The sequence below is a fragment of the Amaranthus tricolor genome, chromosome 13, assembly GCF_026212465.1.
Source record: "Amaranthus tricolor cultivar Red isolate AtriRed21 chromosome 13, ASM2621246v1, whole genome shotgun sequence".
In the NCBI taxonomy this organism is placed as follows: domain Eukaryota; kingdom Viridiplantae; phylum Streptophyta; class Magnoliopsida; order Caryophyllales; family Amaranthaceae; genus Amaranthus; species Amaranthus tricolor.
The window spans coordinates 11,330,995-11,352,810 of NC_080059.1; the positions used below are offsets into that span (position 1 = coordinate 11,330,995).

The 21,816-nt window shown below is 33.3% G+C and overlaps 3 protein-coding genes across 6 annotated transcripts in view; 2 read left to right on the forward strand and 1 right to left on the reverse strand.

Moving 5' to 3' along the window:
• The first annotated feature begins 6,922 nt into the window (after nt 1-6,922).
• Nucleotides 6,923-10,888, forward strand: LOC130797832 (uncharacterized). Its single transcript, XM_057660603.1, has 4 exons — nt 6,923-7,061; nt 7,503-7,574; nt 8,442-8,990; nt 9,855-10,888. The coding sequence occupies exons 1-4, from the start codon at nt 7,014-7,016 to the stop codon at nt 10,869-10,871; spliced, it is 1,686 nt and encodes a 561-aa protein (XP_057516586.1). The 5' UTR covers nt 6,923-7,013; the 3' UTR covers nt 10,872-10,888.
• Nucleotides 10,889-12,530: 1,642 nt separating this feature from the next.
• LOC130797834 (protein SRG1-like) lies at nt 12,531-15,942 on the reverse strand. Its single transcript, XM_057660608.1, has 4 exons — nt 15,658-15,942; nt 14,826-15,097; nt 13,809-14,133; nt 12,531-13,530 (listed from the first exon to the last, which is right to left on the reverse strand). The coding sequence occupies exons 1-4, from the start codon at nt 15,883-15,885 to the stop codon at nt 13,303-13,305; spliced, it is 1,053 nt and encodes a 350-aa protein (XP_057516591.1). The 5' UTR covers nt 15,886-15,942; the 3' UTR covers nt 12,531-13,302.
• The window catches only part of LOC130797833 (uncharacterized), a 6,823-nt gene continuing 653 nt past the window's right edge, over nt 15,647-21,816 (forward strand). The window contains exons 1-5 of one of the 4 annotated variants that reach the window (XM_057660606.1): nt 18,842-19,072; nt 19,158-19,235; nt 20,548-20,749; nt 20,849-21,108; nt 21,340-21,816. The exon at nt 21,340-21,816 is cut by the window's right edge and continues 653 nt beyond it. In XM_057660606.1, coding sequence (XP_057516589.1) covers nt 19,034-19,072; nt 19,158-19,235; nt 20,548-20,749; nt 20,849-21,108; nt 21,340-21,816 — 1,056 coding nt within the window. In that variant the 5' untranslated portion in view covers nt 18,842-19,033. Of the gene's footprint in view, nt 15,777-18,841; nt 19,073-19,157; nt 19,236-20,547; nt 21,109-21,339 lie in introns of those variants that run through there. The other 3 variants (XM_057660604.1, XM_057660607.1, XM_057660605.1) reach the window with 3 other exon arrangements.

A 21,816-nucleotide genomic window follows, 5' to 3' on the forward strand; every position in this document is an offset into this window, starting at 1 on the left:
TCAAGACCCTTTACCAACTATTGAAATGGCGTACGCTATGATTCGTCGAGAATTAGCACGACGTGGTATCATGAGTACCACCTCATCATTAGGAGGAAATCCTTCAGAGATTGGTAAGGGGCTTGCAATCAGAGGCCGGTCAGAAGCTTCACTCCGGCGTGATAATGGAGATCGGACATACCTCAAGTGCACCCATTATGGCGGTTCAAAGCATACAAAAGAGGGGTGTTTCAAGCTGATTGGGTACTCGGAATGGTGGGAAGAACACAAGCTTCGAAGAGCCGTCACCAAGGCCACGGCTTCCTGTACCGGCGGCAAGGCTAATCTAGCCACTGATCTCTCCAGTCACCGGCAAACACCAACTGAGAACACCATCAATGTCCAAGATCCGACAAGTAATACAAGTGGTAAGAACAATTGCAGTGAACAGCCCAGAAATCATGAAAACAAGGAAGAGTCCAGAAGGGACTCAAGTAGTGAAGAAGAAACCAGAAGCAAAGAGAAGGACGGAGGAAGAGAGAGAAAATGGGAGGAGAAACTTGCCCTAAATACTCCTTTTTATAGGGAGTGTAAACCTAAACCCTTACCCTTACCCAAGCCCACTCATTTAAACGGCCCACATAATAAACCCAATTCCAAAGGTTTATTTTGTGAAAAAGGGAATAATTTTACATGGATTTTTGATTTTGGGGCAACTGATACAATGACCTATGACCCAAGTGATCTCATCTCTCAAAAACAGACCCTTCATCATAAAATTCAAACTGCAAGTGGTGATTTTGTTAATGTTACTAAAGCTGGATCGGTTGCCATTTCCCCTTCTCTACAACTTAATAATTGTCTTTTAATTCCGAAATTAACACATAAACTTCTGTCTATTAGTCAGTTAACCAAGGAATTACATTGTACTGTTCTCATGACCTCTACTTGTTGTATTGTGCAGGATGCTCAAACAGGAGCGATCATTGGGCGTGGTACTGAGAGAGGAGGATTATACTATGTGGATGAGGCTGGTCATAAAGGTCATACATCGCTTGCTCGTCGATCTCCTGATCACCAACTACGAATGTGGCATAGACGTCTTGGACATCCTTCAGTGGGTTATTTGAAACGTCTTTTTCCATCTCTTCATAGTTGTAATAATTCTTTGGACTGTGAATCCTGTGTGTTAGCTAAAAGTCATAAACATTTCTATTTTCCTAGCTTATCCCGGACTCATGAACCTTTTATGTTGTTACATTCTGATGTGTGGGGCCCCGCTCCTGGTTTTAACTCTCAGGGTTTCTCATACTTTTTTATCTTTATTGATGATTGCACTCGCATGAGTTGGCTTTATTTTTTAAAACACAAATCTGAAGTCTTTGATGTGTTTGTTACCTTCTATAACATGATTGTTACTCAGTTTCATACTCACCCTCAAATCCTTAGATCAGATAATGGGGGGGGGAATATGTTAATCTAAACATGAAACAGTTTGCTAATGATCATGGCCTTATACACCAAACTACATGTCCTGATACCCCCCAACAAAATGGTGTGGCTGAGCGGAAAAATAGAACCCTTCTTGAGATTACTCGGGCTCTCATGCTTGAATCTCGGGTTCCTGCATCTTATTGGCCAGAAGCCCTTGCCATCGCCAACTGCCTCACCAATCGTCTTCCCACCAAAGCTCTAAACTTCCAGACTCCCCTTAATGCTCTTAAAACACATCATGAAGTCCCATCTTCTCATTCTCTTCTTCCTGGGGTTTTTGGGTGTGTTGTGTATGTTCATTTACCCGTACGGAGTCGTAGCAAACTTGAACCCCCGGCTGTCAAATGTGTTTTCTTGGGATATGGCACTACACAAAAGGGATATCGATGTTTTGATCCCATTTCTCACCGGATGTATATGACTTTAGATTGTGAGTTCTTTGAGGATTCGTATTATTTTGCCCCGCTTCGATCTCAGGGGGAGAACCGTAGTGAGGATCTAAGCTGGCTCATAAGTCCTAGTAGGATAGATCCAAAAGAGCAAGTAGGTTACACCACCGACACTGCCTCTGAAACTCTTGAAGATCTTACTCTCCAGTCCACTCCTGCTCCTGAGCATCCTGATTCTTCTGAATCACCTGAGGTAATGGGTAATACTTCTGATAATATGATAGTTAATAATGAAGATACAAAATCCGGTGTTGAAATTAACAATGATCAGAATGTTGAGATGTCTAACAGGTATGAATTACCTCCGAGAATAACAAGGGGTGTTCCTTCAAAGAGGTATGATCCAGAATATGAAGCAAAACGATCTCGATATCCCACAGACAAAAACAATGTTGAATCTTTAGCTCAGATAGCATTAGCCTTTAACGCATCTCTGTACTCTAATAAGATACCCAGAAATGTGGAAGAGGCTCTTCAAGATCCTGAGTGGAAAAAGGCAATGGAGGAGGAAATATCTGCACTTCTCAAGAATGAGACTTGGGAAAAATGTGAGCTACCCAAAGGGAAAAAGGCAGTAGGGTGCAAATGGGTGTTTACTATCAAATATCATGCAGATGGAACTATTGAGCGTTACAAATCACGGCTTGTGGCAAAGGGATATACTCAAACATACGGTGTTGACTACTCTGAGACTTTCTCACCAGTAGCCAAAATTGATACCATCCGGGTCCTTTTCTCGATAGCAGCAAATAAAAATTGGCCCTTACACCAATTTGATGTAAAAAATGCTTTCTTACATGGTGAACTAGAAGAAGAAGTGTATATGAAACCTCCTCCAGGATTCTCAGAAACATACAACATAAAAGAGGGGTGTAGACTCAAGAAAGCACTATATGGTCTCAAACAATCTCCTCGTGCATGGTTTGGGAAGTTTACATCTGCTATGAAGAAGTTTGGGTATACACAAAGTAATTCAGATCACACATTGTTTCTTAAGAAAAGAAAAGATCGGATTACATGTCTAATCATCTATGTGGATGATATGGTGATCACAGGTGATGATACAGATGAGATACAGATATTGAAAGAAAGACTGTCAGGAGAATTTGATATGAAAGACTTGGGAAACCTAAAATACTTTCTTGGCATTGAAGTTTTACGATCAAAAAGGGGAATCTTCATTAGCCAAAGAAAATACATTCTAGATCTCTTGGCAGAAACCGGAATGCTTGATTGTAAATTTGCAGATACACCCATTACAACAAACCATGGGTTACAGATAATTGAAGGAGAAAAGTCTACAGATCATGATCGTTACAGGAGATTGGTAGGAAAACTCATTTATCTCTCACATACTAGACCAGATATCGCATATGCAGTAGGCGTAGTTAGCAGATTCATGCACAAACCACAAGTTCATCATATGACTGCTGTTATGCGAATACTGAGATATCTGAAGAAAACCAATAGTAGGGGACTTCTGTTTCGAAAGAATGATAATTTGGATCTCCTAGCTTATACCGATGCAGATTGGGCTGGTGATAGAGACGACAGAAAATCAACTTCAGGATACTTTACCCTAGTTGGAGGAAATCTTGTCACTTGGAAGAGCAAGAAATAAAAGGTAGTAGCACTGTCTAGTGCAGAAGCAGAGTTTCGGGGAATCGCAAAAGGTATCACTGAAATTCTATGGATCAGGAGACTTCTTGGGGAATTAACCTTTCCACAGAAAAGACCATGTAAAATATTCTGTGATAATCAAGCAGCCATCAGCATCTCCAGTAATCCCGTACAACATGATCGAACAAAGCACATGGAGTTTGATCGACACTTCATCAAAGAAAAACTTGAGAAAGGTGTTATCGATCCACAGTTCGTTCGGTCTAAAGCACAACTTGCAGATATTCTCACCAAAGCTGTTTCTACAGAAACTTTCAACAGCACCATATGCAAGTTAGGTCTCGCTGAATCCTACGACCTAACTTGAGGGGGAGTGTAGGAAATCAGTAGGAAATCAAATAAAATCAGAAATATTCTTTAGAGATCAGCATATTTTATTTTAGGCAGTATATTATTCAGCCCTTATTTCATTCCTAAATTAGATTAAGAATGTAATTATATAATGCATGTAAATACTCAGAATAAGTGAATGAATTAATCCTTTTGACAACCAAAAACGCTTTTATACAAAATCACAGTAGGAAGTCGATTCGTGACCGGGAATTGAATAGGACGCTTGAGAGTTGATTATCTTGCTTAAGGTACGTACACGCAGCGAAGTTTGCATTTAGTCCGATGAATCATATATTAATGGTAAACAAAAGTAAAGTATGGTTATGAAGTACGAATAATGTTATCTTCCGAACAAATAATTTTGATACATTGTTTTGATGAGCAGAGGTAGTATGACCTCACTAACCTTAAAGTGGACGTAGTATGACGTTAATTGGTGGAAATGAATTACTCGCGGTATATGGAAGCATTATGAGCCACCGCGGGGGTATGCATACGTAACCATAGGCACCGAAGTAAGGCGAGTGTCTATGGTAGAGACTTGCTTAGGGGTTAGCTTCTCCTAATGTAATGTCTCACTTATGGAGATTGGAGTTGTACCGGCAGTATGGCTGGATAGTGCAGCAGTATGGCTGACTAACTCTTACATGAAATTGATTATTCTTTATTAGCGTGATCGAAGCGTATTTTCTTCAAACTGACAGCTATTAAATTAAATCTTTCTCTTGTTGTAATTAATTATTTTGGTATGCGACGTTTGCTGACGTGTATTTTTGGTCTTAACGATCCTGCGATGATGTCGTTTCCTATATGGGCAATGACTAGCAGTATGTTAAGTTGCAGGTCTGGGGAGTGAGGATTGTCCCTTGGAAAAAAAAATCGTTAGGATACAGAAGTCTTGATAAAAACTTCTAATAAAGTTTAAAGAATATTTGGTTTTATGAGGCGATTTCGTTCTCGAGTTGTAATAAGTAGATTTAATTTTTCGTTCTTATCCGCTGTTAAGAATTTCTTATATCTAGTAGTTCATAATAAAACTAATAGAACTCGATCCGCAAGCTTCCCTAAATTTCAAATCCGTTTTATAACTGCCTTCTAACATCCTGGTTTGACTCGGACGATATTTACCTTGTTTTTAAAAGGTCATCTTCTCTTTTCGTACGATCTGAGTTATTCCGAGATGTTACAGATATATTTTATCATCTATATATGTCTTAAAAATCTAAAGGATGGATTGTTGGTTGTAATGATGGGGTTTTGAAAAATAAGATATTGTCATTTATTTCGCCTACACACATTTTTAGGTTCATTATTATTTTATTCAGTGTATTTCGCTCATAGAAAAATTATAGACAAGGTCTGGAGAATTAAAGACGGTTGCAACTCATACCTATAAAGGAGAACACGGCCAAAAGAGTTTCCCGGCTCGAGAAAGATAAAGAATCGTCACTACACGGGAAAGATAAATTAAATGTCTATAAATAAAATAAATAAGCATAATCAACTACAAAATAAAGGAAAACAAAAAAACTAATGATAAAAGAAACAAGAGAAGCAAGAGGGCAACAACATTTTTAGGTTGTTACCGATAAATATTTATTATCCACAGTTTGCATTATTTAACTTAAAAAACTTTTAATCTCTCTATTTTTTTCTTTCAATTTACTTTTTACACAGTTATCAAAGTAACGTTTGAGCTTTAATATCTCTAAATACGCATTTTAAAAGATTATAAAAAATATATGATAAGAAAAATATAAATTAAGACGAATCTAACGAGATCTCACATGGATATATTTTATCATCCATAAAAGGTAAGTGGCGTCGGTGACAATGCTCGTAATGGCTTCTCTTGGCCTCCCTCCATCTTTTCTATATTTTGTAAGCAATTTTTACTCATTCTCTCTATACACATGGCATTCGAGTTTTATGCAATCACTTCAATGAAAGTTTTTTTTAATATAAAATAGACTGAGCGGAAAAAGGTTAGAAAAATAACAGTTAAAATTGAATTTAGAATTTTACTCAAAAATATTAGTATATGCTCCAATTGAGAAAACATGGTATATTTTACTTTTGATCGAAGTTAAAACCTAAATGCGTATTGTATTACATTTTGCATTATATATTTATATGCTTTATTTGTTTTTGTCTTCGTAGATATTTTTGTTTAATAATTGGTTAGGTTTCAAATCCTCACCAACCTTACTTGATAAGTACGAAGTTTAATAATATCATGATGTTGACGCATGAGTACTATTTTCCATTAAAGTACTGATGAATTGTTGCTTGTAAAGATGGGGTTTTGACAAATGAGATATTTCACGTGCACATATTTTTAGGTTCATCATTATCATTTTATTCAGTGTATTTCGCTCATAGAAAAATTATAGACAAGGTCTGGAGAAGGAAGGACGGTGGCAACTCATACCCATAAATGAGAACACGGCCAAAGGAGTTCCCTGGGTCGAGCAAGATAAAGAGTCGTAACTACACGGAAAAGATAAATTAAATGCCTATAAATAAAATAAATATGCAGAACCAACTACAAAATAAAGGAAAACAAAAACTAATAATAAAGGAAAACAAAAACTAATAATAAAAGAAACGAGAGAAGCAAGAGGGTAAGAACATTTTTAGGTTGTTACCGATAAATATTTATTATCCACAGTTTGCATTATTTAACTTAAAAAACTTTTACTCTCTCTATTTTTTTTCTTTCAATTTACTTTTTACACAGTTTTCAAAGTAACGTTTGAGCTTTAATATCTGTAAATACGCATTTTAAAAAATTATAAAAAAATATATGATGAGAAAATATACATTAAGACGAATCTAACGAGATATCACATGGATATATTTTATCATCTATATACGTCTTAAAAATCTTAATTAAATTTCTTCATACAAATAAAATATTTTAAATGAAAAAAATATTAAAAAAACTCAGCGATTACATTATAATTTTAAATATTGCAGAGAGAGATATATAACCATAGGAGCGTTGCACCAGGCTACTACATAGCTTTAACCAATAAGATCATTAGTATCAATAAAAGTTAAGTGGCGTCGGCGACAATGCTTGTAATGGCTTCTCTTGGCCTCCCTCCATCTTTCCTATATTTTGTAAGCAACTTTTACTCATTCTCTCTATACACATGGCATTCGTATTTTATGCAATTACTTCAATCGAAGTTTTTTTAGTATAAGATAGACTGAGCGGAAAAGAATTAGAAAAATAACAGTTAAAATCGAATTTAGAATTTTACTCAAAAATATTAGTATATGCTCCAATTGAGAAAACATTATATATTTTACTTTTGATTGAGAAAACATAAATAAAAAGTGCATTTAAATTTATGAGCGCTATCAAAATAAAAGATATAATATCAAACTTATTTGTTCGTGTTTTATAGTGATTGAGATTATCTTTAAACTAAGCTAAATTGATTAGTTAATTGAGATTAATCAAACTATTATATTCATATAGGGGTATTTATCTAGTATGATTTAATTCGTGTGTTTGATCTTTTGTCTAATCCATTCTTTCATTATTATTTAAAACAGCAGGGCTTGGGATTTTCTCTAAGGAAAACTTTAACAACTGATAGATGCTTAAGGATGAATGCTCTTTCCAAGGCAAGTTCTTCCGCTCAATTAATTAATATAACGTGAGGAAAAGTCATATTTAAATCTTATCCACTCCTTATTTTAAAATGAAAAGTTTAACGCAACTTTAGCCTCTAAAGCTCTCGTATAAGGAATTGTGATAGGGTATACTTCATCCGTTCCTTAATGAAGTTCCTATAAAAAGTGTTCACGGAAGTTGAGAAAAACTAAATCTTTCAGAAAGTGGATATATTATTTTATTGAATAATAAATTTAATAAAGAAAAAATGGAGCCTATAAATAATACTCTCTTCTATTCTCCCTATTAGTCTCATTTTCAAATAAAGTTAAGTCATCTTATTAATCTCATTTTTATTTATAGTATATATTTTTTACCTTATTATCCTTACTAACATTATCTTATTACAATAAATCTAATAAAAAATCATTATCCTCTCTATGTGATCTCATTTGACCCACCTAAAAATTGGTAAAAACTTAAATGAGACTAATTAGAAGAATAAAAAGGAGTATAAAAATATTAAAAGAAGGTCAATAGAAAAAAATATATGGGGACCACAACTTATAAAAAATATTTTTATAAAGTTAGTGGAAAACATGTATGGATCATAAGAAATATAAAAAATGATAAAGTAAAGTTATTGGAGGATATATGGGGACCAAAAGTATTATTAAAATATTAAAATAAAAATGAATTAGATTCTTTTTGTCTAAAGTTATAAATTAAAACATCCTTTACGAGAACAATAAATAAAACACTGAAAATAAAAAAATGAAAACCTCTTTAAAAAAAAACCAATGGAATATAACACAATATAGAGCTGAAACAATCAACTTAATCTTATTTTTGCTGTGATTCATACGAATACATTGCAGGAAAGTAGCATTTTTGACCACACTAACAACCATTCCGACCACCAAAACGGGAAAGCATGGACAACTTCAAACAACGATTTGATCGATTATCGTACAGACATCCATGGCGGAGAACAAAGATTACCACCATTAATCGCCGCAATGAAATCAGCAATGGAAGAAAACCCAGCAACATTCGAGTTTCCAGGGCATAACAGAGGACTTGCAGCACCGCCTTCCTTAACTCAGCTCATAGGGGAATGGCCTTTTCTTCACGATGTTGGAGAGCTCGACGATCTTTTTACTCCTGAAGGGCCTATATTAGAAGCGCAACGAGAAGCAGCCAAGGTGTTCGGTGCATCGGAGACATGGTTTTTAGTTGGTGGAACAACTTGTGGTGTTCTTGCAGCTATTATGGGTACTTGTAGTCCTGGAGATGTGCTGATTCTAACTCGTAATTCTCATATATCTGCAATTTCTGCATTGGCTTTATGTGGTGCCATACCTAAGTATATTTTTCCTGATTATGATTCTTGTTGGGATGCTCCAACTTTGGTCTCTCCATTAGAGGTTAGTTCATGATCAAGTTAAGAAGTCGGCTTTTGGTTTTTATTGGTCAAATAGCTTAATATATGTTTGTTAATGACTTTTAAGCCGACTGAAAAGCTGGATTCTAAGCCAAAATATAAATGCACCTGTTTGTAGCTTTTTCGTCGACTTCCTAGCCTTTTGACCAACATTTTCTCTTTAAACCGCCAATAGACAACAACTAATTTTTACTCTCTTCATTCCTTAAAGAAGTTCCTATTTATTATTTTGGGATGTTTTATTTGTTGTTCCCATAAAGAATCTTTCTATTTTTATCACAAATTTTGGACAAAATAACCTTGTTTATCCTCATTTTAATATATTTATAATACTTATGATCCCCACATATCTTCTACTAACTTATTTTTAACATTTATATTCTTTATAATCTTACATGTTTTCCACTAACTTTATAAAAATATTTTTTCATTAGTTATGGTCCTTGTATTTTTTCCAATGACTTTCATTTAATATTTTTTAATATTTATAATTTCTACTTTTCTTCCATCAAATTTATTATTCAATTAAATAATATATCTACTAAAATATTCTATTTTTCTTAATTTTTGTAAATATTTCTTATAGAAGTTTCATTAGGGAACGAAGGGAATTATCTCCTTAATAGGGAATTATCTCCTTAATAGTTGGCATATAAAGTTGGTTTAACGGCTCTTGAAGAACCAATGCTACCAAATAATTAAATAAGCCAACAACTAATTCTTAAACACTTCTCTAAAATTTTCCATGGTTTAATGTGACTTACAACCCATGAGTTATTTACAAACAATCTTACATTTTAATATAATACCTAACACATTATTAATGTAATGTTCTTATAACTAATAGGTAGAGAAAGCTATCAAAGAACTAGCATCAGAAGGCAAAAAACCAGCTGCAGTTTTCATTACATCTCCTACATACCATGGAATATGCAGCAATGTAAAAGAAATCTCTAAATTATGCCATTTACATGATATTCCATTAATAGTAGACGAAGCTCATGGTGCACACTTCGGTTTTCATCCACAACTGCCATTATCAGCTCTTCAACAAGGGGCAGATTTGGTCATACAATCGACTCACAAAGTCTTACTCTCCCTTTCTCAATCATCAATGTTACATAAATCCCAAACTCCACTTATAAACAAACAAAAAATCAGCAAATGTCTCCAAATACTTCAAAGTACTAGTCCAAGTTTCCTGCTTTTAGCTTCACTTGATGCTACTACAGCCCAATTAAAGATTAACCCGAAAATTGTTTTTGACAACGCGATTCATTTATCAATCGAAGCTAAAAAAGCACTTCAAGAAATTCCGGGTGTTTCTGTTCTCGATTTGCCCAATAGTGACCCCTTACGGGTCACTGTTGGGGTATACAATTTTGGGGTTTCGGGGTATGAAGCAAGGGATATTTTGTACAAGGATCAAAGATTGCTCCCCGTTCTAACTAGTTCTCGAGCCATCACATTTTTGTTTACTCCTGGGACGTGTAAAGAACATGTGGATAGGCTAGTGAAGGGGTTTAAGCATCTATCAGTATTATCTTCAAGTTTGCATAATATGAAGATGAATGGATTTCTAAGGCTTAAATTGAAGCCATTTATGGAAATTGACATGAGATTTATCCCAAGGGAGGCATTTTTTGCTAAGAAAAAGAAGATAGAAGTGAATGATTGTGTTGGAAAGATATGTGGAGAGCTTATATCTACATATCCACCAGGTATTCCTGTAATGATTCCAGGGGAAGTGATATCAGAGAAGGGTTTGAGTATGTTGCTACAAGCTAAAGCTCATGGTGCTAAAATTATAGGAGCTTCTGACCCTCTCTTAACGTCGATTGTAGTATGTGATCTATTGAGTTAATTTTAAGAAAGATTGAACAATAATGAAGCTTTTATTAATCTTATAGATATGATAATAATATCAATATATCAAAAAAGATTATGTTTATGGCCGAGAGGTCTTTAAGGATGTCAAAGGTGATCGACCGTATAAAATCCCTCTCTCTCCGTATATGAATAAGGTAATCAAAAACAGAAATATGTTAAGTTTATTAGTAAAATAAATATTTTTACTGTAATTAAGTTGCAAAATAAAAATTTTGCTCATGGCCCTTAAATTTTCCAAGACAGCTCTGCTTTATGGTTTCGTAAAATATATAAATATTTTGGATTTGATCTAAAATAATTAGGTAATAATGAATTTAATAATGATTTAAAATATACTCCCTCTGATTACATATGTTCTTCTCAAATAGAATTTATGAATTTTAATGTTAAACTTTGACTACGATTTCTCATCGATTTATAAGAAAAAACATATTCATGTGAGATCTTTTTAAATTCGTGGTAATATATATTCTCTAAATATTAACTTTTTAGATTTTTTAAAAACACACAATTAAAATTATTTGATTTTAAAGTTTGCATTGAAATCTGCGAAAAAAATAAATAGGTAGAATATTTGAAAATAAAGGGGTGTGTTCCTATTTATTTTTTATCAATGTTTAATACACTTTTCTAGCTAACAAAAACAACAATATCCTCAACATAATACTAAAAAAACTTCAATTTTCAGCAATTATGTTACCTCTGTCTCATGATTATCGATTAATTAAACCATTAACATTTCGTTTGGTAACTGGTATAAATAGTGGGAATGATAATGTTTGACCAGAACATAGCATACCAGTAAGTAGCAAGAACACAAATTGCCTACTAATGTTTGACCAGAAATACAAATTCATAAAATTATACTCCCTTCGTTCTTTAATGCTTTTCCCATTTAAAATATTCACTTTAAGGAGAAAGAAATTTAATTAATATTTTTGACACATATTTAAAAGATAAAATATATTCATGTAAGATCTTGTTAAATTCGTCTTAATCTATATTTTTTATTATATATTTTTTATAATTTTTTATTATATGTATATTAGAGATATTGAGGTTTAAAATTTGCATTAAAAACTTTGTAAAAAGTAAATGGGAAGAACAAAAAGAAACGGAGGGAATAATAATTAGTTTGAGATTATCACTGCTTACTAGACCACTTAATGGAGTCAGTCAGACGGGTTTCTGGTCAGCTAGTTTTTCGATCGAGTCAGTTTCGGGTCTATTCATTTTTGGATCGGGTAAATTGGTCGGTTTAGTTTGGATCGGGTAACTTTTCATACTCATTTACTCATGTTGCTCTTTTGCCTAAGTTGCCCTTTTAATTTTCCAATCTAGCTGAACTTTTTTCCTTTCAATAAAAAATGTTTTATTATATGATTTCCTTTTTTTTAACATATAAAAGTTATATATATATATATATATATATATATATATATATATATATATATATATATATATATATATATATATATATATATATATATATATATTCTGACGACACAAATGAGCTTTAATATTAAGTTCTTAGTAGAGCTTTGACATAATGTGTCTTGTTGTATACTATGACCTTTGTATATCTAAAGTTACACGTAATATTTGCTACCAAGGGTCAATTAACTGCGAACTCTTTGATATCACTTAATATGATTGTATATACACATGCTACCAAAGGAGCCATTACAAAAACATTAAGGGGTAATGAAATGTAATTGATTATGACCTTTTAGTTGGAAGGGAAAATATGAAGTGAGTTTTGGTTTCAATAGGGCATGACTTGTAATTAAATGTAATTTTGCTGACAGGTAGAAAAGGCAATTGTGGAAGTGAAATCTAAAGGAATCAAAGCAGGTGTTATTTTAATAACTTCCCCTACATATCATGGAATATGTTGCAAATTGCTAGAGATCTCCACCATATGTCACCAAAGAAAGCCCAACATATACTTTTGAAAATACAATTAATTTGGCCTTGGAAGCTAAAAGTAGAATCAAACAAATTTCAGGATTGTCAATTTTAGATTTTCCTCGTAAAATTGACTCATTAAGATTTACTATTTAAGCTTCTGATGAGGATTCGAAAAGGAAGACTACAGCAAATCATACCCTTATCAAAGAAGTTAAAAAAGGTCTGCTTCAAAACTAAAATTGTCGATCAAGAGGAAAACACAAAGGAGTATATAATTATCTCCTCAAACGACTCTTATTTATTACTCCTAGTTTAAACCTTTTAAACAAAAAAACAAAAAGCGTAAAACACACAGACATCTACAAGTACTTGGCAATGTTAGAATATATAACATATCTGAGGTCTTAACCAAAAACATACGTAGATGATTTAGGCGCCTTAGATATATTATATAATCTAACACGCAACCTACAGGCAACCATAATTAAGACATTCTAAAACCTGATAGTGTCCAGGGCTCTCTTCCCAAACTGGTAATTTTCAAAGAAAAGATTTTCATAATGCACCACTTTTTTGTACATTGGAGGTTTGTCATCAGTTATAATTGGCCCGATCTCCCTTTCATAGTCAGGGGAACAAAACATTACCACTGTGATGCGCTCTCTTTCCGAGTTTGTCACCACCCTATGCACAGCACTCTTTACCATTCCATTACTCATTATCTGTGCAAAAATGAAAAGATATTAGGCCGTAGTTTACAATTGTCACACTATACTTTACCGTACTCACATTAGTATGGAAACGAACTTTGTTGCGTCGTTTCCTAAGAAAACAAATAAAAATAGCAACAAATTAATGCATTGGCAAGCTTTTTGACACAGATGCAACAAGCTTTCCGATGCATGATTTTGTTTTGTTAACTTGTTGCGTAGGTTGCAGAGAAATCGACACCAAACCTTCGTTTTGCATTATTCTTTTGGCTAAGTTGTCGTATAATTACCTCTAACCTGTCTGCAATATTGACAAATATAGCTTGAGGAACAACAGGCACCCTAAACCATTGATTATCTTTAAGCACTTGAAGTCCTTCAACCTCGTCTTGTAAAAGCAATGTCATTGTTCCTGTATCCGAATGTGGTTTCTGCCCAAGAACATTTTCAGGAATTGGACATGGTGGGTAATAATTAAACCGCGCAAATATCGTCACCAGATCTCCATGTTCTTTTAGGAAGCAATTTTCTTCCAAATTCAAGGAACGAGCTGTAGCCTTTAGCAAAAATTCAAAAATTGTCCTAACCTTTAAAGCATATTCATCTATAATCTCCCTGCCAAAATTTATTTTATTAGTTACAAAACACGAAATTTGCCTTTTAATAAATGTTAAATTGAGTTGGGCTTATTGTTCATACCAGCGTATAGTCAGAAAATACAACATAAACACAATTTATAAGAGATACCATCCTAAACCCTATGATAATGAGAGAAAGGGCTTCAATGACTTATAAATTATATACACCAACTTTAATCCATTGAAGTGGGACAAACCATCCCAACACCACCCATATGCAAACCCTCGTCAAATTCTCATGTGAGAGTAATCAATAAGGGTAAGAACATTGTTTTCTTCGAACCTACCATTTAATTTTTAATTGAACCTTTGGCTCGGATACCATGTTAAGTTGAGTCAGAGTTATTGTCGATGTTAACGTATAATCAGAAAGGACAAGATGGACGCACTCCATAACTCAAGGAGATACAATTTCAAAATTATATGACAATAAGAGAAAGAACACCAATGACTTATAATATATGCACTTATCTTTGATCCATCAAAGTGGGACAAACTATCCAAAAATGACTTTTTACTTAAAACCGACTTTTTCTAGTACACAGCTTAGAGTTGGTTTATTAGCTAATATTTTTAACGGGTGAAATGAACCAAGACCTTGGAACGAACAAGTTTAACCAAAAGGATGCCAAGAGAAGAATTGGTCAGTGAGACTAACGATGAAGGTACCTAAATGGAAGAGGGTTGCGAGGCCAAAACTGAAGTTTACGCTGATGTTCAGGGTTAACCGTAAGGAGAAGTCGATCCATCCAATCAAGCGTTTGGTGTTGATAAACAACAGGATCATTTCCGTAACCATCCCAATCATTGATCGCTTTTTCGTCTTTTTGTTTCATCTCTCTTGAGTAGTTTTGTTTCTCCTCCAATGGAAGTGCAAAAAACTGCTTTGTAACTTCACGCACTTTGTCCAGAAATTCATTCGTCATCCCATGATTTATGACCTGCAGTCATGATTGTTAGAATCCCAATTCTATTCTATTATTGTACTATTCTAAAATAAGTGATCGATTTTAGATGTTAGTAGGATCTTAAAGCTAGCAGAATCATATAATCCTAATTAGCTCAAAATTTGGGTGGCAAAAAAGAATAAAATTTAGATCATTATTCGCAAATGTTCTAAATTTTAAGACTTTAAATCGTAAATTAATCTATAAATAAGATGTAAAAAAATAATTAAATATCATAAAATTGAATAATACTCCCCTATTCTCCGTAGGCATTTACTCTTGGGACACTATTTATTTATCACTCTTAAATTATAATTTTTTATTAATTTATAAGTTAAAATATAGGCATGTGGATCTCATTTGATTCGTTTTAATGTAAAAGTTATTAGTATCAACTTTTTATAATTTTAAATAATGCATAATTAGATATATTAAAAATTGAATAAGTGCATTTGATAAAATACATAAAATAAATGGAACACTTAAAATGAATAGGAGGAAGTATAAGTTAAACTTAATATGTGCAACTCTAATTAATTTTGAGAAATGATCACCTGAAAACAACCCCATTGAGTGAGAGCTGATCTAAGCTTACTGAATTCCTGGTCGACTTGAAGAGATGAAGAAGACGAAGAGAGAAGAGATAAATCAATGATAACGTTCTCCATTAATGGTACACACTCTGTTTTGGACTCTGGATATCCATTTTTGTACATAAATTTTTCTAGGGTTTCCTTATTATTACAGATTTTAGCTATTTCTTGAACTGAATTTGCTTCCATTTTTTTTTTTAGCTAATACTGAATGCCAACAAACATATATTAATCCATATTTGTCCATGTTATATAGCATATAGAAGCACTTGTTATACTCGATATTTTACTTAATATTTTAATCTGATTTTTTGTAATTTAAAAATAATTATTTTTTATATTCTTGAAATATTCACTTATCTTAAGTGATAGGTGTTACTCCACCACAGTCATTGAGATAGTTTGTCATTGCAGTTAGAGTTGTTTATTTTGGTCATTCGGTCGATTTCGGGTTAAAAATTTCAGGTCGGTTTACGAGTTTTATGTGAACATTGGTTTTTACATAATTATAAATTTATTTTTAAATCGAATTAAATTGAAATCGATTATAAGATCAAGTGAATATCAAATCATCGAATCTATTTTAAACACTTCTAATTGTAGTATTGTACTACTAGGTGGGGTTGAGAATGCAAATCAATAATAGGTAGCCAAAAGAGATAAGATATTTTTCCCTAACAATTTCAACAGTACTTTTGGGTAGTCATTGAATTTATCTGATAGATAGATTTGCGTTCTCCACCGTTTTCTCTCTGCATTATTATAGATAGTAAAAGACAAATTATACATCACTTACAACAACTTAGAATAAGTAACGGTCCGTTTGGTTGACAGTAATGAAGTAATGAAAATAAAATATTGTAATGGAAATAGTAATGAAGAAATGGATATGAGAATTGGTAATGAAGATTCTTTTGTTTGGTGTGCATGACTAAAGAACAGTAATGGGAGATAATATTCCATTGATTGCATTTGGTTGTTAGTAATAAAAAATGGTAATGACTCTTAGTTTCATTATTGTATATTTGTATCTAAAAGCATTATTGTATCTAAATTATTCTAACGATTTTTTTTTAATAATAATATTTTTTGGATAATTACATACATTACCTTTTTTCTTCATTATTTTTTTTCTTCAGCTCGAAACAACATTACTTTATTTTATTACCACAGTAATACTTCATTACCATTACAGCCTAATACTAGGTTGTTTGATGGTAATAAAAATGACCATTTTTGGTAATTTCATTACCTTATTTAATTATCATCCATTACCATTGAAGGCATCCAAACAACCAAATTTTTTATTACTTAATTTTATTACCATTACCGCCCTCTAATACCATGTACCAAACGGGTCGTAAATGTATTCATTTCGGTCATCGTTTTGGTTGGATTTTGTTTGGTTTGGTTGGATTGGGGTAGGTTACTTTTAGGTTGCATGCCATAACTGGTCATGTTCGGATAGGATTGTTTAGTTACTAGTAGATTTAACAACGATTATTCACGTTATCAGGTTTATACTAATTTTTTACCAGTTGAAATTCTAGGTGAGTGTCAATCAGATTTGGCTTGCTATGAGTCTATAATTGGTTCGATTCTTCCGGGCATAAATTTATTAGAGTATATTATGTATTTTGGGGGCTTCAACCATTAGTTTAAACTGTTTTTGAGTTAGTCTCTTGGCATGGTAAAATCTACCTAGGTCTTGATCATCCCCAAAACCACCTCTCTTCCGCCACCTCTTCTTGCCACCAATGGCTACCACCCCTCTTTTCTTTTCTTCTCTCTTCTTCTCTCTTTTTTCTTCTTTACATGGTTTCATCTACAAAAATTCACTAAACTATCTTGATTACTAATATTAAAAATTGCGTTTTCCAACTTGTTAAAAAAGGTGTGAATTTATACATATGGTCAACTCTTTTCAACTCATTGTCGTGCCTACCTTGTAGTTGATCATATTATTCCCGATGATTCTTCCAAATCATCGGAACCACGAGATTTCAAATTGCAATGCCTTGATGATATTGTCTGCTCATGGATCTATGGTATTATTGTTAGAGTATATATAACATATCTTAGAGCCTTAACCATCAGCATAAGCTTTTTGTTGAGTTGGTCTCTTGACATGATATCAGAAACCAGTGTGATAAGAGTTCACGGGTTAAACTATAAATATTACTCTCTTCGTTTCTTTTTGTTCTTCCCATTTACTTTTTGCACAGTTTTCAATGCGAATTTCAAACCTAAATATCTCTAATTACACATAATAAAAATTATAAAAAATACACAATAAAAAGTATACATTAAGACGAATCTATCAAGATTTCACGTGAATATATCTTATCTTTTAAATAAGTGTCAAAAACATTAATTAAATTTCTCTCTCCTTAAAGTGAAATATTCCAAATGGAAATAACATTAGAGAACGAAGGGAGTATTATGTCTTATAATAATGTGCTACTTAGAATTTAAAAATTACTACTCTTTTTATATGATGTGATAACTTATCTAAGGTTGTTAGAATCAAGATTCTACTTAGGATCATTGAGGGGTAGAATTAAAGTCAGTAGAATCGATTCATACTTCGTAAGATCGTGCGATCCTACAAGTATGCATTAATGTGCTTTGGATTACTAATTATCACATATATTTGTTTTGTTATTTAGTTTTAAGGTGTAAATAATTCCTTATTTGAATTACGAAAAAAATGCTTATTACAATATTTTAAACTATAAATCAAAAAAACTTGAATTTATAGTGGTACTGATAATCATTTTGGTTCATTCCCCTCATTTTGCATTATTTCTATTTTCAGACAACAAACCATCACTTTTTTAATCTTATTCATACATTTTATTTTTTTTAATTTCATTCGCAATTCATTTACTCTCTTCATTTGATATCATATCTATTTTTTTTTCTTAAAAATCACCATTTTTTTCTCTTTATTCTTGATTGATAGGATTTTTTTAAAAAAAAAGGAAAAATTATCATAAATAATACAACTTTTGTTAACTTTCCTACAATAATACCAACTATTGATTAACCATAAATAAAATCAACTTAAAGGGTGTTTTAGAAAATCTCTAACATGTTAAAAATCAAACTAGGTAATTATAAGACAAAAAAATATTAATAAATTAGTTAATAAACTAAAATTGATATTATTCTAGAAAAATATATGTTTAAGTTAGTATTATTCGTAGTTAATCAATAATTAGTATTTAAAAGATGCAAGTTTTAATGGAAAAAAAGTATCAATTCATCCCCTCCCAAACGGATACGGTACTTGCCTACTTGCACTGTGGTCTGGTCTCCATCGTGAGTGTTAATCATGGCTTTAGCTTCCATCTTCTTGCCATTTTCTCAATTAGTAAGTCATTCTGTCTCTCTCTTTTGCTTTGTTTTCATGGAGTTCCGCTCACTCATCCTCCCTCCCTCTCTCTTTAACCTTTCAGAATTTCTGTTTCGGTTTTTCCGTTGGAAGCTCTTCATCAAGACATCCAATTTTGAAGATGCATTGTACTAATTCTAAGGCAAATGCTCATTTTCTTTCTTTTCTGTTGATACATTGAATCAACATTACTTTCTCAAGCTTATATGCTGTAAATTGTTTTCGTCTTTTGTGGTTTACGATTCTTTAATGGTGACTTTTTCATGTTATTGAATTTCCATTTCTCGGTAGCCAAGTTGAATTTCAGGTTTTGAATGTGGCTTCTAAAATTTTGTGGATTCTGTGTATAGTCTGCAATATTGTGAAGCTTGAAATCAATATATAAGCTTATTAATATGAAATTTGACCATTTTTATTTTGATTATGTTACTAAAATGTCTGGGGTTTTTTGTCTTGAGAATATATCTTCTTAATCTACATCACCACAAATGAGATATTGGTTGTTGATTAAGAATATTTATAAATTATAATAGGTCATAACTCATTGCCTAGATTCAATCCTCATTTTTGTTAGAACCTAAATGGGGGTAGCCACTTGCTTTTCCACATCCAAGTGTACCTATATCTTATCTACCATAGGTTTTCATGTTATTGAATTTCCAATTCACGGAACGGAGAGAATACTCCTTGTTCTCCCACTTTATTTGAGGATGATACCTGTATCTTATCTACCTTAGGTTTTCTAACATTATTAGAGAACTCAATGTGTAACCCATATTGTTTTTGGTATTACAAGAGCACTTCTTATTTATAGTGAAATGTGTTTACCTCCTTTTTTTTTGTTTCGGATTACAATGGGCTACAGTAAAATAATTTATTAATTCATGTGCACTTATTTATGTGAAGTTGTTTACAATGTTTGTAATCAAGGATCGATCGATATAAAAATTAGGAAGTCCCAACCTAGCCTCTCACCCTGATAATCTTATTTGTATTGACAGCAACAGCTTATGTGGCAAAGGAGAGGGACATCTTATAATCATTGTTTCTCAATCTCTCCGTTAATGTGGAAGAGTTCCTAGAAATGAATGATTATTCTACATTAGTGCAATTTGTTACATATGAAACTGTTAATTATAGCATAAGGTGTTGGATTTGAAAATGTTATTCTTCTCAAGGGAGCTTAAAATGATGTTTTGCTGAAACAATTGCTACATGAAGAAAAAGTAGGGCTGAAGATCTCTATTAGAGAAGCAGCCTTACGTCTAGAAATGTTTATACAGGTTTCGGGTATGATATATTTTGGCGGGGTAGCTAATGGTTTTTGTGTGCATAACTAACATGGAAATTTGATTTTGAATTGATGTAAATCTATTTACAGAGTCGGGTGCCATTTGAATAACTCTTACGTCAATGTAATCAAGAAGCTATAAGCCCAACCAAATTTTTTGCAGGAAAGTAGCATCCTTGAGCAACACAGTGGGCAAGATGAGCCCCCACATGAAAAAGTTCGGACGCCTTCAAATTCAAACAATAATTCGGTAACTTATAATTCTGAGATGGCTTCACGAAAAAATCTCCCCCCGCTAGTTTCTGCCTTAAAAACTTCTGCTGAAGAAAATGCTGCAAGTTTTCATTTTCCCGGACACAACCGAGGTAGAGCAGCTCCATCCTCATTGACTGAGCTCATAGGTCGAAGACCATTCCTTTATGATCTTCCTGAGTTACCTGAGCTTGACAATCTCTTTGCTCCAGAAGGACCTATTCTTGAAGCACAGAAGCTGGCAGCAGAAGTTTTTGGGGCGTCAGAGACCTGGTTTCTTGTTGGAGGTACGACTTGTGGAATCCAAGCAGCTATAATGAGTACCTGCAGCCCTGGAGAAACTTTGGTTCTCCCTCGCAATTCCCACATTTCAGTAATATCTGCAATGGTCTTGAGTGGAGCAGTACCAAAGTATATATTTCCTTATTACAACTGTGATTGGGATATCGCGTCTGCTGTCTCTACATCAGAGGCAAGTTCAAATTGATGATTATAACTTTCCTGGTAGGATTTGAAATTATTTGACAAAAACTGCCAATAGATTTTATGTTAATTGCTTTGCTAGTTGGAGATTTGGTTTTTGGCAAGGGGAGCATGCATCTTAAAGGGGGGACTAGATTAAGTTACTTTTAAGTTCTCTGTCCTTGTGCATTTTTTCTCTCTTATGGGTGATTTTTTCTGACACAATGCAGTTTCTTGACAGGTAAATAGAGCAATCAAAGAGTTGGAATCAAGAGGCCAGAAGCCAGCAGCTGTTTTTATTACTTCCCCTACTTACCATGGGATATGCAGCAACTTGAAGGAGATAGCCGATCTGTGTCATTCACAGGACATTCCTCTGATTGTAGATGAGGCTCATGGTGCCCACTTCGGTTTCCACTTGGAGCTTCCTTTATCAGCCCTCCAACAAGGAGCTGATGTAGCTGTCCAGTCTACTCATAAAGTGCTGTGCTCTCTTACTCAATCGTCTATGTTACATCTTTCTGGAAAACTGGTCGATAGAGGAAAAATCTGCCGAAGCTTGCAGACCCTTCAGAGTACCAGCCCAAGTTATTTGCTTTTAGCCTCACTGGATGCTGCTGTAGCTCAACTTAGGGAGGATCCCACTATTTTCGACAATGTTATTAATTTGGCAATGGAAGCCAAAACAACGATTGAACAGATCCAAGGCCTCTCAGTG

Coding starts and splice junctions, on each gene's coding strand:
- LOC130797832 (XM_057660603.1), top strand. CDS start 7,014: ATGCTTGTAATGGCTTCTCTTGGCCTCCCTCCATCTTTCCTATATTTT. Junction 7,062..7,502: donor CTCCATCTTTCCTATATTTT/GTAAGCAACTTT, acceptor TATTTAAAACAG/CAGGGCTTGGGATTTTCTCT. Junction 8,991..9,854: donor CTTTGGTCTCTCCATTAGAG/GTTAGTTCATGA, acceptor TATAACTAATAG/GTAGAGAAAGCTATCAAAGA.
- LOC130797834 (XM_057660608.1), bottom strand. CDS start 15,885: ATGGAAGCAAATTCAGTTCAAGAAATAGCTAAAATCTGTAATAATAAG. Junction 15,098..15,657: donor CTCAATGGGGTTGTTTTCAG/GTGATCATTTCT, acceptor TCATGACTGCAG/GTCATAAATCATGGGATGAC. Junction 14,134..14,825: donor CGCAACCCTCTTCCATTTAG/GTACCTTCATCG, acceptor AAATTTTGGCAG/GGAGATTATAGATGAATATG.